The sequence below is a fragment of the Gossypium arboreum genome, chromosome 13 (genome assembly GCF_025698485.1).
Source record: "Gossypium arboreum isolate Shixiya-1 chromosome 13, ASM2569848v2, whole genome shotgun sequence".
NCBI classification, from domain to species: domain Eukaryota; kingdom Viridiplantae; phylum Streptophyta; class Magnoliopsida; order Malvales; family Malvaceae; genus Gossypium; species Gossypium arboreum.
The window spans coordinates 119,234,404-119,252,911 of NC_069082.1; the positions used below are offsets into that span (position 1 = coordinate 119,234,404).

Here is an 18,508-nt window from a genome sequence, read left to right on the forward strand (position 1 = left end):
TTGATTTTCTTACGTTTGTAGAGCTTAGTTTAGTGAGATGAATCCATTAATTTTGAAATAAATACAACCAATGATCCTAGTTCTAACACACCCCTAATAAGAATCCTCACTTTTGTATTTCAAAGACTAGACCTTTCATCACTATATTCTCTCCCTGATAATTTAGCTTGTAAAACCAATCACTAAGAGGCTTTACAGTCAAAATGCACTATCATAAATAATGTTTCTTATTGAAAAATAGGTGCTCTAAAAAAAATCAATACATCTACCTATAGTCTCTCAAATATATAAATAAATTCGAGACTTACTAACATATTAAAGATCAATCACAATCTCTTCCAAAAAGTAGTTAAAATAGCTAAATACAATATAATAATAACCAAAGTAAAATAGATTGTTGGCATATAAGTCTTCAAGCTTTGGTCTGATCCAACTTCCTTGATCTAAGGGATTTATATAAATGATCCGATCCAATCCTTCAGATAAGTTTCTCCAAGTGAATTAAGTGTCATTAATGGGTTTGAATTATTCCATGATATCAACACAACCCCAAATTTTGTATCAATAAATTGTCAATATTTCAAATAAGACAAATTATTTTGTCGCAGTGATAAATGAAAATGAATACTTCCATTAACACATTGCAGCAACTTCAAATATATCAACCTACACAATTAAAATATACCAACATGTGTTTCTATTGTACATAATTGTGGATTTTGTTAATTGTGACTTGTTGTAACCTATTATGTCATGCTCATTAACCCTTTTTCATACAAATGTTTTGATACAAGTCATTAAGCATTCCATTTTAAAACGAATAAACATGTTTTGAACAAATTTCCAATTTTCTTTATTGTCCAAAAATTCTAAAATAAGGCAATATCTAATATTTAGGAATTCGAAAAATCGTGCTCAATCGTGCTGGGTATGATTTTTTCGGTGAACTAAATATTTAGATAACCTTTTTATAATTTTAGTATACGAGTTTTCAAAAGTCAAAAATCAATCGTATTTTTAAAGGTATAAAGGATTGTATCCAATCGTACTGGGTATGATACTGCATATCTTTGAAACGAGAGAATTTTGACCGCTAATTTGAGCTATTTAAACATTTTAAAAAGAATCATATTTTGGAAAATCTTTTCTTTGAAAACCTTTTGATATAAGGACAGCATCAAATCAATTTGGTACCAATTTTTGGGCGTAATGAGGGTGCTAACCCTTCCTCATGCATAACCAACTCCCGAACCCATTTTATTTGATTTTATATGAACCAAAATTATTTTTCATTGAATAAAGCGTTTTAGTAGGTGGCCCAATCACACCTAAATCAAGAGATTGGTGGCAACTCCAAATTTTTGTTTTCAAAGTCGATTCCCATTGTTTTCAAAATAAAAGAGGGTTTCGACACACTACAATTAACTTTTTTTATAACAATCACTTTTTATAACAACATTTTATTATATAAATAATTTTCTTTTATGTTTTATTATTATCCTCTATAACAATAATAGTCATAAAATATGAAGTACACTCTTTTTATTAAACTATTTCTCTATAACAATCTTAAATTTTAGTAAAATTAGTTTTATTCTTAAATGAAATAAAAATAGTAAATTTTAGTTAAGATATTATTTAGAAAATATTTTACTAAATAAAATTTTTTAATGAATGAAATTATATCTACAAATGTTATTCAATATATTAGTTAAATCTCACTAATTAATATTTTATTAATATGTTATAGCTTTTAATTTAAAATATATTTTTAAAAAATTGAACTATTTTCGAATATTAAATGTTATAATAAATATATAATAATCATCTTTCTATAAAATCTAAAATTTTAACAAACAAATAAATTTTACTATACAAAAGTTGAGTTTAATTTTAATGAGTTTCAGTTAATTTGATAACAAACCTTCATAAATATAACTTCTCCATTAGGAACTTTGTTGAACATATCTCATCCTACATGCACCACACCTAACATCAACAAAATATATTATCAAAGTTCATGGAGGAAACTTTAAACAAAAACTTATTCATAGTTTTGTATAATTTATAAACAAAACATTTATGCTTGTAAACTACTTGAATCCGAATATTTATTCATAGTTTTGTATAGTTTTGAATCCGAATATTTCCCTTCAGAGGGGAAGGCCCTTTAGGTTTTTGGCTGGTTGGATTGAGCATCCAAATTTTGATAGTTTTTTAAAAGAAAAATGGGATTATTCTAGTAATATGTCTGAATCTCTTGGAAAGATCACTCTAGATTTGAAGGATTGGAATAGACAGGTTTATGGCAATCTCTTCGCTAAGAAGAAAGATCTTTTCAAAAGGATTGCTAATATTCAGAAGCTAAGGGAGTTCTCAGGATCTCATCATCTTGATCAAGTGGATTTGTCTCTCCGACAAGAACTCGAGGATGTTTTGCACCACGAAAAACTTCTGTGGAAGCAAAAAGCGAAATGTGACTGGTTGAAGTTTGGAGACCGGAATACGAAATTTTTCCATACCCGTACTCTGATGAGGAGGAAAAATAATCGTGTTACTTTTTTTCGAAACTCTGATGGCAATTGGGTTTATGAATTTGAGGATATTGAAGATGAGGCTAACAAGTTTTTTCAAAAACTGTATAGAGATATTCTTGTACCTATGGGAACTTTACCTCAGAGCGGTTTTCCTCAACTTGATCCAGCTGATATCAGTTTTTTGGAAAGGCCGGTGACGAATGAGGAGATTAAGAAGGCTATGTTTGATATGGCTCCATTGAAAGCTCCAGGCAGCGATGGTTTTCATGCGTTGTTCTTCCAGAAGTAGTGGGACACTTTAGGAGGAGCGGTTTGCGATTGGGTTCAAAAGGTTTTTGACGGAAATCCTATTGATTCTGATTTAAATAATACTCTAGTTGTTCTTATTCCAAAGATTCAGAATCCTGTAAATTTTGGTCATTTTCGGCCTATTAGCTTGTGTTCTGTTCTCTATAAGTTAATGATAAAGGTTATCGCGAATCGATTCAAACTTATCTTCTCTAAGATAATTACTCCAGAACAAGTTGGTTTTATTACTGGAAGGAACATTAATGATAATATTATTATTGCTCAAGAGGTGATCCACACCATGAGGAGCCAGAAGAAACGAAAATGGATGGCTATTAAAATCGACTTGGAAAAGGCTTATGACAGAGTCAGATGGGAATTCATTGAAGCTTTTCTTCGAGCGGCAGGTATCCCTGATTATCTTATTAATGTTATTATGCCTTCTATCTCTAATGTCTCTATGCAGGTCATGTAGAATGGAGTTCCTTTATCTAAATTAAGACCTGTTAGAGGAATCCGGCAAGGGTGCCCCCTCTCCCCTTACCTTTTTGTACTTTGTATGGAGTGGCTTGGTCACTCAATTCAGCCTGCTATTTCAGAAGGTAAATGGAACCCTATTCGATTATCTCGAAATGGGCCTGCTATCTCGCACTTATTTTTTGCAGATGACTTGGTTATATTTAGTAAAGCTGATTTAAGACATGGTGAAGTTTTAAAGTCCATCCTGGACGATTTCTGTTCGCTGCCTGGACACAAAATTAATGCAAGGAAGACCAACATCTTTTTCTCAAAAGGAGTAGATGAATCTATGGTGAATATGATTAGTAATAGATTTGGATTTCAACAGGTCCACAATCTTGGTCATTATCTTGGAGTTCCTCTCTTTCACCAAAGGGTTACCAGCAGTACTCTTCAGTTTATAGTGGAGAAAGGTAGTAGTAAACTCAAAATTGGGAAGCCAAAAAGCTCTCGTTAGCTGGGCGTGTTACTTTAGCACAATCTGTCCTTTTATCTATACCTAGCTACTTCATGCAAACCATGATGATTCCTAGGAAAACTCGTGATGAGATTGAAAGTTTGGTCAAACATTTCATTCGGGGGTCTTTTGAAAGGAAAAGAAAGATGTCTCTGATTGGTTGGGAGTCTATCTGCCAACCAAAAATATGTGGAGGCTTAGGGCTAAGGAAACTTCGAGATCAGAATCTATCTTTTTTAATGAAACTGGGTTTCAAACTAGTGTCAGACAAGGAAGTTTTTTGGGTCCGTCTGTTAAGGTCGAAGTATCAAGTGAAGGATGAGGTACCAGAACATATTGGCAGGCCTAGGTGCTCTTTTCTGTGGAAATCTCTCTCCAAAATATGGTTGTTATTTTATGAGAAACTACTTTGGTCTATTGGAGATGGTCACAAAATCCGTTGCTGAATGGATAGTTGGATTCCTGGAATTGGTCCTCTATGTCGTTACATTCCCCCTAACATCAATATGGACCCTAATTGTCTTCTTCATGAAATGATATCTGAGGATGGCTCGTGGAACCTTAATCTTTTTCGGGTTTGGGTACCGGAAAATGTGATTCAAGCTATTAAGGGCATCCCTCCTCCCCACTTTTCTGAAAGTCCTGATAGAATCGCATGGAGTCATTCTTCGTCTGGTGTTTTTACGGTTAAATCTGCGTATAAAGCCATTAAAGAAGGAGACTAGAATTTGAGAAATGAGAAATGGAAGATTGTTTAAAAGTATCCTGGTCCTCAACGAGTTCGTATTTTTCTTTGGACGACTGTGTAAGAAAGACTACTTAGTAATGTTGAAAGATTTAGGAGGGGACTTTCGGATGATCCATCTTGTCATATCTGCGGGCATGATTCGGAGGATGTTTTACATATTCTTCGTGACTGCCCTGCTGCTAAGGATGTTTGGGCTCAGGTTAACCCAGGTAAGTATTTTCCTAATTTTTTCTCCACACTTTCTTAAGATTGGATTCTTCACAATTTGTAGGTTAATGGCTTGATTCATGAATGGGGAGCTAATTGGGCTTGTCTTTTTGGTCACTTGAGTTGGCGTATTTGGAAAAATCGGAACTTATACATTTTCAATGGCAAACCTTGGAGCTCAAAAGAAATGGTCCAAAGATCATATAGCTAGGCTTTGCAGTTCTTCTCTACATCTCAAGTTGATGCATCGTTTGGTACCGAGACTACCTCTGAAGCACATCTCTCTGAGGAACGAGTGTATCTCAACAATGATGGAGCAGTTCACCTGGATTCTGGCTTTGCTGCAACTGGGGGCGTCGTTCGTGACAAATCAGGGAACTGGATTATTGGTTTCCATAGATTTCTTGGCAAATGTTCAATTTTTGATGCGGAACTTTGGGGCATTCTGGATGGCCTCAAACTTGTCCAACGAAGAGCTTATGATCAAGTTATTATCTTTTCGAATTGCTTGGAAGTGGTCAAAGCTATTAATGGCTGCTCTATTACAAATTCAAATTCTGCTCTTATCCGTCGCATCCATAATATTTTATCTCATGAAAGCCCGTGGTCTCTACATTATATTCCAAGAGAACATAATCATGGTGCGGATTATTTAGCTAAACAAGCCTTGTTAGGAAAAGAGAATTTGCAAGTCTTTGATGTTCCTCCTGAAGGAATTCACAGCCTTCTTGATAGGGATAGGACTATGAGTGTTATACTTACATATTAGTTGTTTTTTTGATTTTCTTGTATCACCAAAAAAAAAAAAGGAAGATATTATTCTACTCAATCATTGTAGCAAGCTGAATTTATATAGTCTATTACTTGACTTGCTATGACTCACAAGTCTCATTGAAGTTTTTATTTTCGATTACACCATAGATTTATAAATATTTCATTCAAAATAAAATTTGAGCTCAAACACAAATAATTAAGTTAGAGTTAATTTCTGAAAATCAAGCTTATTCTCTATTATGTAATTAAGTTTCATCTAAAGGCTCAAGTAATTTATTTTCTTTTATATAAAATTAAGCGCAAATTTAAAAAGTAAAACTCAATTAAGCTTCAATCGAACTTTAAACACTAAATTTTCATTAAGCCCAAATATTTCACAATTTGTAACTTGACTCAATTCCATCATATTTTTTTAATAAAATAAAATAAAATTGAGTCAATGGTATGATTACCTGGAATACTGGGTGCATCTTTAACAACAAAGGGCAAATCAAAGTTATTGCCCTTAATTCGATGGTACTTTGAAAATGATGAGCTTAAGATTTGTGCCCCATCCTCCTCCCACATCAACCACTTGGGTTAAGCCTTCAAAACCCTTGTAGATTTGTAGGGCTTTATTCATGACTATGGCAGTGTGGTTGGACATTGTATGGTTGAAATTATTGGCTAAATTTCTATCTTTTGTAACCGCCTCAAACAAGTCTCCCCTAAATCCCCTCACAAATGACAACCCACCTTCCAATGTTGCCTCTTTCAAGAAGTTCCTACACAAAATTTTACATGATTTAATGAACCCAAAGAAAAATACGGTGATTAAAAATTTGTTTGTAATTTGCAATTTTAAAATCTTGATAGTTAATATAGATATGCAATGCCTCGCCTAAATTCATAAGATTAATGCCCTATTCGGCTTTAAATTAAATATATATATAAAGTCAAGTTAATTTAAAATAACTTTAAAGTGAAGCTATTAAAGACGAGTAACAAATTCCATAAAATTTCAAAGATATAGAAAGTGATGTTCAAAATAGTTAAAAGACCAATTTAAATAGCAATCACAACAGGAAATCATGATAAAGGTTTTGAGAGTGAACATGGATTTAAGTAATATCTAGAGTGTCACATCACGATAAATATATCACGAAATTGTATCACATGTATATGTATATAAAAATAAAAGTTCAGAACACAAATTTGTATTTAAGAATAACATATAATAAATAATGAAACAAACGTGTAGTTTAAAACTAATTAATCATAACAACACATAAAATATATATGATATTAAAAAGTTAGGGAAATTTTGAGTAAAACAAAATTTAAACACAAATACATCATATTAACAATATTAAATGCACTAAAATTGATAATCATGATGTTGTCATCAATTGTAAGTTAGTGTCAAGTTGACTTATGATACCAACTCATTGGTGACATTATCTATATACACAAATTTGGTGAGAGAAAACATTTTATGTTAAAAGTTAATATTTTTAAAGTTTACTCAAGAATTATTATTGATATAGTGGTAATGAATTTGTTTAGAAATCTCATTGGGGATCGGCGCATATAAACAATGAGAAAGAAGGAATAAAGAAAATTAGGCACACAAATTTATGTGGAAAAACTCCTCCAATCAATAGGATAAAAAACCATGGGCAAATGAGACTTCACCAATGAGAAAACAAATGAAGAGTACAAGATGAAGAAATTCAAAACAAACCCTAACCCCCAATACAAAGCTCTCTGGCTAAAACACAAAATTCTCTTAAAACGCTCTAAAACTCTCTTTTGATTTTCTCTTTAAAGTTGTGTTATTATCTGCCTATTAGAATTATAATGGCTTTATTTATAGGCTAAAAATAGATAGTAAAACTTCTCTAGAGTAACCAGAGATTAATTGGGAAAAATAACCCTATTGAGAGTATAATATGTAATTGCTTTAAGTTTGGAATTCACTGTGTCGTTGTGATGTCATAGGCTCCTCGTCACGCTACTGCCTCTGTTTCAAATGTTGTCGTGTCGTTGTGACATCGTGTAATTTCTTGTTGTAACCTCGCCTTTGCTTTGATCGAAAAATACGATACACACTTCACAAATCTCTACATTGACTCATATTTTAACGTGCATCTTTTTTTGTGCCCCGTTATGGGCGTAACTTGATCTTGGAAAGATACTAACCAAGTCCAAATGGTGTTTGAACTTGGAAATTTGAAAACTCTTATTCAAAACAATGATACCTTTCTTACTCAAATGACCAAGTCGATATGTGATAACTGAGTTGACTCTAACTCCATAATAGACGAGAAAATTACTACTACACCAATCATTGTTGAACCCCGCCTAATATATAGAGTGTCGATTTTTTGACTTTTCACCAAAAAGAGAGCTCCATAAGATACTTCAACTAGCTTATATGTGGAGAACTTGTCCTTGTTGGGACAAGTAAGAACACTTCGAATCTAGGATCCACTCGAACGTAAGCTTAGACCTTTCAGTCGTAGACACCAACAACCAATCATCACCCTTATCCTCAGCCACACTAGCATCGACTACCTTGACTTTTCTCTTTTCTATTTCATTCCTCTTAGTAGCCCTCCTGTTCTTATTTTGTAGCTTATTACATTATGCCTTAATGTGACATAATTTCTTGCAATAGCCACAAGTCTTGTCTTAATTCCTTGACTTCGATCTGTTTCTCACAACCAAAACTGAGGCTTGCCCATTTAACTTGCCATTCAAACCTAACTCATTGTCGAGATTGTCTTTGCTCAACAAGTTTCCCTTTACATTGTCAAACGAGAGTTTATCTCTACCATAAATCAGGGTATCCTTGAAAATCTTATATGAAGGGGGTAAGGAGACAATAATAAACAACAAGAAATAAAGAATAAAGAAAATTGGGCACACAAATTTTCGTAAAATAACTCCTCCAATCAAGAGGATAAAAAACCACGAGAAAAGGGGACTTTACTAATGAGCAAACAAACGAATAGTACAAGATGGAGAAATTCAAAATAAACCCTAACCCCGAATACAAAGTCTCTAGCTAAAACACAAAATTCCTTAAAGCTCTCTAAAACTCTTTATTGATTTTTCTCTAAAGTTGTGTTATTATCACTTTGTTAGAATTATAATGGCTCTATTTATAGGCTAAAATAGAGGATTAATTTAACTAAAAATTTTCTGGAGTAATCAAAGTTTAATTGGAAAAAGTAACCCTGCTAAGAGTATAAAATTTGGAATTTTTCGCATCGTCGTGACATCCTAGGCTCCTTGTCATGCCGTTATCGCCTTTTCTTTACCTCTGTTTCAAATGTTGTCGCGTCGTTGTGACGTCGTGTGATTCCTTATCGCAATGTTGCCTCTTCTTTGACTCTAGTTTGACTAAAAAATGCGAGACACACTCCGTAAATCCATTAAATAGGAGTTTAATCCCTAGACATGTTCATTTTAGTTTTTGTCGAGAAAAATTTTGGAAATGACTGATGGAAGTGCCCACTTTGGTTAATCATTGCGGTAGACATTGTACTTGTCTTATTTTTTGGCATATTTGATAAAAATATTCTAATGATTTGCTTGTCCCTTTTTTAGGATTTTGTATAGCCAATCTCGTGTTTATCATTAGAGAAGAGATTGAATCAAACAAGAGTAATTTTTAAGTATTCTTATGTAATTTACTTAGCTTGTATGCTGAGATATGTTATCCAAGAAGATATGGGCTGACTTTATGATCTTTTGTATCCTTATATTAAGGCTTGTGAAAATGGATGTGTGCTTTAAATATGAAAGGCTTGATCAACCTTGATAGAGGTTTGACTGTTGAGGCTATTTATGTTAAATAAGCTGACTAGCATTCAATAGTGTCTACTGCAAACTGCCACTTAGGTAGTGAAGTTACTTTCCATAATTAAGTTGGCAATTTAATGAATCAAAATCTTTGGACTAGTGAATGTGCTAATATGTTGAAGATTGTATGGTCCATCCATAGAAAACAATCTGTGGACATTGAAGATTGGACTGGATTCAAGTGAATCAATTCAACCCGTGTTATGTGAAGAATTGATTGAGATCTTGTTGCTAATTTTATGAGACCATATCTTCATTAGATTATTCTTTTATTCTTATATTATGTAATTTCTATTTTTAAGGAGTTACCTTGTATTAATTTAATTTCTATTTTAGCAAGTCGAAACCTATATATGCTTTGAGGATTTTCTAGGTTTAGTAAAGAGCTTTACTAATAGCACTTTATTTTATTCATTGTGGAATTATTTTGAGAGAGTGCAATTGAATTGAAAACTAGTAGAATTTACAATATGAATTCTTAGGGGGAGAATTTAGAGGTGAGTGTTTAGAGTGTAATTAACTAGTTATATTTTGGATTAAAGATAGTGGAATTACTTACTAAGCTAGGCTTCCTAGACGTAGGGAAATCGAATTGTGTAAACAAACTTTTGTGTTAGTTGTTATTTTTTAACATAGATTTCATTGTGTCAAGCTGTAGCAGCCACTGCAATCAGGAACTTCTATTCAACTTGGACAATTCAAGCAATTAACGACTTTAAGTGGTAACAATTGGTATCAAAGCCTCTCACTTAACATAGCTAACAATGTTCCTAGTGTCAATACTTGCTTGAGATGGAAGAAACTTTATTATTTTGACCCCTTATGTTGGATGGAGCAAATTATACTTATTGGAAAGCTAAAATGAAAGCTTTCATAAATTTTGTTGATTAGGAAGCATGAAAATCAATTTTCAAAGGCTGGAAGCGCCTTACTATTAATATTGTCGGTGTCAAAACTTCCATGTAGAAACCACTTGGAACACCGAAGAAAGGAGGCTTGCAAATGAAAACTCAAATGCCCTTAATGCAATCTTTTACGGTGTTAATTTCCAAGAGTTTGATTAATCCTAGAGATAGTTGATGAATGAACTGTTGGATCTGATGCCCCAAGTGTAGTATTTTCGTCAATATACACTTGTAATTTTTTCGAACAGATTGATTAATAAAAAAAATTCATTGATTATATTAGTATACTTTGTATAATCTTCCTCACATGATTTTTGCACGCAAAGCAAAATAGAAACAAATGTTGCTCATTGGATGTTTAATGTTTAGCTAATACTAAACGATATTACGTGGTCGGATCGTAATACGGAAAGACAACTTGTATTGGTAGATGAACCTAAACATGTCATTAGTCTGAACGAAAATGTGCAAACCAATTAAAAGACTAATATTTTTTCTATTAAGTCCAATTGGGGAGATGCCTTGTCTTTGGCATCAGAGCTGATGACTGCAAGAAGATAGACACATATGTGATTGACTGGATTGACTGTACATCAGGCATGACCCAAGCAAAATAGATCCTAAATCCATTTATGGATTCGTTCACTTGTGACGTTCATAGTGTGGCATACCTAAATCTTGAGTGGATGGCGGACTATGTATGCGTGAGTCATACACTTTAATGTAAGTAAAAGCCTGAGTTTAAATAGATAAGGAACTGAAAGGTGGTGCGTTAGGTGTACGGCTTTTGTAGTATAAAGCGTCATTCACAACAATGAAATCCATTGCCTAAAACATGGGTAAATGATATCCTCTCATTGGCATTACATGGTTCATGAAAAGTAAACGTGGCCATGGGTCATCCGTCTTTGTGATGGATGACTTGATCAATAATTGATAGTGATTGACTTTTCATGAAGGAATATGTAATAGTTACCATGAGATAAAACATGATCATATTGGGAGAGCATATATTATCCTAAAGAGATCAAGGATATCCTATGAGAGTAACACACTAATGACAAGGTCATTGGATGAGCAACCGAGTAATTGCTTTCGTAATGGTATGTTGTTGGGGAGAGCTCAATCACGATACTATAGTAGAATGACTTTGTGATTAAATAAGTTTATAATTAATAGGTGAAAAGCCATAACTTAATTACAAATCATTTTATCCTCAATTACATATGTCCAATTGGTCTCTCCGTTAACTTGTTGAAACTAGAAATGAATTGCGTGTTTGAATAAACATGAACCGAATGAATAGAAAATGAAAATGAGAAACATTCAGGAATGATTATGGTTTTCTAAAATGGAGAAATTGGATCATTTGAAAATGAATGTAGGTTTCAAAATGGAAATTTAAATGAAAATAAAATGGAAATTTGCAATCCTATATAGTATTACTTAAAAATGATGGAAGAATGAGTTTATGTTTTTGGACTGCTTTGAAGCCTAAAAATGAAAATAAAGCATTCAGTCATAGTGAACATGTTGAGTTATGACATATTGAACTAATTTTCTCAAAATTTTATTGGGGGTAAAATCGTCACAATTTTACTGGGGTAAAATCATCAAAATTATACTGGAGTAAAATTGGGATGAGAAAATTATTTAAGATGTAAATATTAAAGTTTATTTTGGGAAATAGAAAAATTGAATCGGGTTTGATCATATTATAGAGTACTAGGTCAAAAAAGCCTCGATGTGACCCTTCATATAACATGAAGGAGGCGACAACCCTAATAGAAATATAATGGTGAGTCGTTCATCCCTCTCCTACTCTAAGTAGGATTATTTTTCTACTTAAAATAAATCTCTACAACTCTACAAAGGTTCTACCTTCTCTTCTTATAAGAAGATGGCACTGGTAGAGCTTTTAATACAACATTTGAGAGATTATTATTCTACCGAAAAATAAAGAAAATTTATTCTTAACTTATAAACATATTTTTAGAATAACAATTTTACTGATTTCTACTAAAGAAGAGAGAATTTTGGTTTACACCTTGAAAGGAAAACTTTTTCTAGTTCTATATTTTGATTCAATTGGTTCGAGCCCATACTCGAAACAATTCGCGGTACAAGAATAGTAGAGAAGATCTTTTGGTTGAAAGCTAGAAAACATTTAGGATCTGCTTATCCAAAAACACAGGTATGAATTTGGTTAAAGTTTATTACTATAAATATAACAAACTGGGTCAATTTTTGAAATTTTAATTTTCTACTGTGCAAGAAAATCGTTTCCAAACCAGGTTTTTTCCTACAAGAACCAACACAATGAAATAATTGAAGCTATGGATGTTGACACCAAGTTTGAGACTCTGAGGATGATGGATAATGAAACTATTAATGACTTTTATGCAAGGTTTTATAACTTGTCAAATCAAGATTTTGCTCTTGGAAATAAATCTTCAAACTCGAAGTTGGTGAGAAAAGTCCTTCGATCTCTACCTGAGAGATTTGCAATCAAGGTGATGACTATTGAGAAGGCAAAGGACCTTGATTAATTGCAGATTGATGAACTCATAGGTTCATTTGAAACTTTTGAGATGAACCATAGTGAACCTACAAAGAGCTGATCCAAAGGTGAAAGAAATATTGTTTTTCAAGTGGCAAAGGAAGTGCCTACTTCTCGTGGCACATCGCATGGTCAGAAGTAAGAATTTGTTTAGAGGAAATATGAGAGGCCAGTACAAGGAATACAAGAACATAGGAAAATAAGGATTGTCTGCCACAATTGTAGTATGGTTTTTCATATCAAATTACATTTTTATAAGATGTTGAAAGATCTAAGAATGATAAATTCTAAAAGAAAAGTTCAGAGTCAGCCAAGATTCAACTAAAAATAGACATGGGTGCAAAAAGATTAGAGGTTGATTAATGCACAAGTGAAATGTGAAATAGAAACTAATGTAATAACTTTTGAAAATCAACATATAGATATTTCTACTCTCTCAAGATCTTGTGGTAAATAACCTTGTTCTTCCATGAGTTACATGTCCCACATACAAAATTGTTGATAAGTTAGCATCCTTTGCACCCCTTGTTGAAATATCTTATCGAACGGAGTGAGTTGATGCTATAACTAAGGGAGAGTGTGTTTATGGTATTAATAAGGGATTTTTTTTTCTTTTCCATGCTTATTATTTGTTTTGTTTATTCATGGTGCTAGTGACGTGTTATTACTTTGTGTTATTGATAAAAAATTAGCTTATGGAGATGTTTCTTCAATTACAATTGCTTGAGGTTCTTTTGGAATTTTTGTTCAAAAAAAAGGGGAGAGAACAAACCGAGTTAAAGGTTGAGTTGGAATTTGCTATTGCTGATGCTTGTGTTGTATTTATACTTGAAGAATTGCTTGTAGAATAGGTTGCATAGTTTTTGGCCAAAATACAAAAAGGGGAGATTGTTGAGGCAAGTTTTGGAAATGGCTAATAGAAGTGCCCACTTTGGTCAATCACCGCCCTAGACATGAAACTTCTCTTATTTGTTTGTTTGTTTGACCAAAATATTTTGATGGTTAGCTTGTCTCTTTTTGAGGATTTTTTTGTAGTCAATCCCATGTTTATCATTAGAAGATATTGAATAAAAAAATATTACTTTTCAAGGATTCTTATGTAATTTACTTACCTTGTGTGATAAGATATGCTATCTAAGAAGATATGAACTGACTTTATGATTTTTTATATCTTTATATTAAGGCAAATCAAGATGCATCGAAGCTTACCTTGTGAAGATGGATGTGTGCTCTAAATATGGAAAGCTTGATCAACCTTGATAGAGATTTAATTTTTGAGGTAAGTTTTGGTAAATGAACTAAATGGCACTCAGTAGTGCCTATTGCAAACTACCACTGAAGCAGTGAATTTGCCATAATTAAGTTGGCAATTTAATGAAGTGAAATCTTTGGACTAGTGAATGTGCTAATAGGTTAAAGATACAATGGTTCATCTATGGAAAACAATATGTGGCTATTGAAGATTTAATTAGATTCAGGTGACTCAATTTAACCAGTGTTATGTGCAGAATTGATCGAGATTGTGTTGTTGATTTTAAAAGACCATATCTTCATCTAATTGTGTTTTTATTAGTATATTATGTAATTGCTATTTTTAAGGTGTTGCTTTGTATTCATTTAATTTCTATGTTAGCAAGTCAAACCTTAGATATGTTTTAAAACTAGTCTAGGTTTAGGAAGAGCTTTATTGAAAGCACTTTGTTTTCTTCGCTGTGGAATTATTTTGAGAGAGTGCAATTGAATTGAAAGCCTTTAGGTATAAAGGTAAGATATTTAGGGGAGTGATAGAGTGTGATTCAGTTGTTATATTTTGGATTAAAGATAAAGGAATTACTCACCGAGCTAGGCTCTGTAGACGTATGGAAACTGAGCTGCTTACAAACCTTTGTGTAATTTGTTATTTTTTTACATTGATTTCGTAGTGGCAAGCCGTAGTGGCTACTGCAGTCAGACACTTCCATTCAACTTTGACAAGCAATTAACGACCTTAAGTGGTAACAATTTTTTTATTTAAGAACTATATAAAATGTATGAAAAAGTAAAAAAAAGGCCATCGAAAAATAGCAATAGTCATTTAATAAAAGGATATATTAGTCATTTTCAAACCGAGTTAGTACCCTATTATCTTGTGACACCAACTCGATCAAGAGTTTTATTAATTGTATAAATATTTGCAATTACAATTTAAAATTAAAAAAATAACATGAAAATATAACAATTGAAAGGATTGGTTTATACTTGTGTAAAACTAATTAAATATTATACGCTTTTAAAACTTGTATGATTAGTGTCTTGACAATCAAACAATTGAATGCATCACTATAATTGTACTCAACATGTATATAAAATTTTGAATTGGCTAATATTTTTATCATATTAAATAAATATAATAATTTTATTAATATATATCTAACAATTAAAAATTTATTGGTAAAAATATTTTTAGTCTCTAAATTTCAATATTGAGAAAATCGATTTAAATCAGAATAATTTAATTCTTGAAAATTCGAAAGTGAACAATTAAGGAAATTAATCACCACATGTTTTTGGTCAATTATTTATAATTTTAATTCATATAATAACAAATCAAGTTCTCAATATTTACATGTTTTTTTTTTGTCAAGCAATATTTACGTGTGTAGTATTAACAAATTAAACCCTGAATAATTAAATGTCTTTGTTTTGTGTTTTTGTTTGGGAGTTCTCTTCCATCCAGTCCAATAGGGGAGGGCTATATCTTTTTGCTAAACGATAAACGATAGGGCTATATATTTCCATAGTAAGGTAAGCGCATTAAGTTGACAGCAAACAAGGGACAATCCATCCACTGCAATATTTATATGTTTAATATTTACAAATTAAGCCTTCAATATTTATAGATTTAATATTATTATATCACTATTTATATATAATTGATGAAAATATTAATTATAGTGATTAATTATTCTTAATTACTAATTTTCGAAATGGATGGAAATTAACTCACTACAATATTTTTGAAAGGGACGAGAGAGTTGTCATTACCAGAAATTTTTGGTTAAATGATCACTGATGTTAGGAAAAATATGATACAAAGAGTCGAAGAAAAAGAAGACTAACCAAGACTCGAACACATGTCTATCCATATTCAGATGCAGCATTGGAACTACGGAAATTCCATCTTCATTTTGAACAAAGTATTTGCCGATTGAAGCAATACCATATAATCTCGTCGTGTTTCCGTCTTCAGCGGTAGCAACCTTGCAATCCAAGACCGAATGGGCCGTCAGAAATCGAAGTATACGGTCGATGATTTCGGAAGCATTAGGGTTCTTAGCTGGAAGTCTGGAGACAATCTCAGCAGCAGAAACCATGGAACCTGGACCCGATTTCGCTATAATCTCGAATAAATCAAGATCAACGGCGGCTTTCAAAGCAAAAGGGAGCACTGTTGAAGTAGCGTATTGAATTGCCCGTAAACAATCTTCCTCTTCCTTTGTTGTACTTTGTTGTGAACTCATCATCCTGACTTTTAGTTTCCTGTAATTCTGGGTTTGGATAAGAATTTGCAGAAAGTTTAATCAAATGCACAGAAATTTATGAATAGGCAGTTGAAATGCATGCAGTTCTGAAACGACATTTATAGAAGTGGTAAACGTTTTTTTTTCCGAATTATATGGAGCCCACAAGGCTAGGATTTGGATTAATTTATTAAAATGATACAAGAAAATCTTTCATCTTATTAATTTTCACGGATCCAATTTTTATTACTTATCATTTAATGTTAACCTAAATTAAAAGTTATATGTATATTTAATGATTTGACATGATGAATTTTAATTTATTAAAATTTATTTCAAAATTTTATGATTCCAACAAAAATATAAAAACAGTATGTATCATTATTAATTTTCTATTTATTTATTTATTTATTGAAATTATTAGATTAAGATTTCAATTTACGATATGGTATATCAATTAATAGATGTTATTTATTACGAAGTTTTAGATTTTGATTATTAATGAATTCAATTTTTATAAATTTTTTATGTATTAATGATGTTTTTCAAGAATAAAATTTGCTCGAAGAAATCAGTAAAACGATTTCAAGTTTATTCACCCAAGACCTACAGCCTCACACCCACGGGTTCTCCCACAGTTATCATAGTTAATCCTCATTAAGAGACTTACCTACAACTTCAGACTTTTCTACATGTTTTTCCTTCTCCTTACATTTTGGAAGATCTTTAAGCTACCTCGTTTACGCTTGTTCTTCTGTGCTAATCATAGCTCAATATCCATTACCTTGTCCTAGCAACTTTCAAGCTCGTCCTTTGGCAGACTTGGTGCCATAGTTAAGCTATGGTCATACTAAGTATGGACCCATGTTTAATTTCCTAACGGACTATCCAGTGTTTTATGTCTTAATGGACTCTATTGGTTGCCATAGACGAGCCATGGTCTTACACCTTATAATCCCCATGTTTATTGTCCCAACGAACTCTATTAGTTTCCATAGTCGAGCTATGGTCTTACACCTTATACCTTTTTTGAGGTGTCACATGGAGGACCCTCATCGTTGTAGTATCGGGCCATATAGCTCTTGATTGTCGCTATGGTGTTACTCTATGGAACCTAATAATCGCCGCCACAAGATCACTCTAGTAAGTTAGATGATATCATTTTGTTTCATATTTAACGTTGATGCTTGAATATCATAGTGTCCGCTCCGCAAGGCTTAGAGCTTAGCACTTCACGGTTTTCACCCAGTAAAACTGAATTGTGAAATCTAACGGAAATTTCATTTTCCCTATCCATCCGCCCATTCTTCCATTTCTTTATTTCTATCTTTGATGCTCAAATACTGTAGTGTCCCCTTTTCAAGGATCAGAGTTTCGCACATCACAATTTGCACCCATAATTTTTGTAATGCCCCAAAGTATAGAAGGTTAGATGAAATGAGTAACCAAGAAATAAGCCTTAAGCTTGATGGTTAAGTAGCTAGTACACTTTTTTGTGATCCTATGTTCAAACCCCGTCTCTCTCATTTCTTTTCTTTTTAACTTTAGCAACCTAGGATTAAAACCACACTATAATAAATATTACATGAAGTAGAAAATAAACAAGTGTGGCCAACGGCCCAATTGGTTAAGCATTCTCCTTTCCTCTTTGGATTCCCAAGTTCAAGTCATGCCAACCTCACCTCTATTTCCCTTTTATTTTTACTAAAAAGGTAAAATACCCTACAACCCCTTAAAAGTTTAAAAATATAGCTATTTAGTCCTCTTTCCTAATTACGTTACAATTTTGATTTATTTCTTTCATTCCAATTACAATTTCTCCCTCTATTCTCTATGTATCTTCATATTTTCTTTTCTCCCCTTTTTCATAATATTTCACATTATTTTGTTGTTAAAATTATTTCTTTGCTTACCCGAATCAAAATCAATCTCCATTAAAATGTTTTCTTCTTGGTTGTCAAACTCGTCATTTATAACCTTTGTACCTTTATCAAAAAATCTATAAGTTTAACCCTTTCAATTAGTAGAACTCAGATATTCGAAATAGCATCAATCCACATTAATACTTCAATTCGATTTCAATTTTTTCAATTCTTTCCAAAATCTTCTATTAATCTTGATTAATTTTGAAAAAAAACATTAACCTGTATAAATATCATTTAAA

The 18,508-nt window shown here is 32.3% G+C and overlaps 1 protein-coding gene across 1 annotated transcript in view; it reads right to left on the reverse strand.

The window, feature by feature from the left end:
- Positions 1-6,035: 6,035 nt before the first annotated feature.
- Positions 6,036-18,508, reverse strand: part of LOC108462612 (caffeic acid 3-O-methyltransferase-like) — a 57,248-nt gene continuing 44,775 nt past the window's right edge. The window contains exons 2-3 of the mRNA XM_017762539.2: positions 15,944-16,371; positions 6,036-6,294 (exon numbers count right to left, since the gene is read on the reverse strand). Of these exons, the coding sequence (XP_017618028.2) occupies positions 6,036-6,294; positions 15,944-16,371 (687 nt within the window). The remainder of the gene's footprint in view (positions 6,295-15,943; positions 16,372-18,508) is intronic.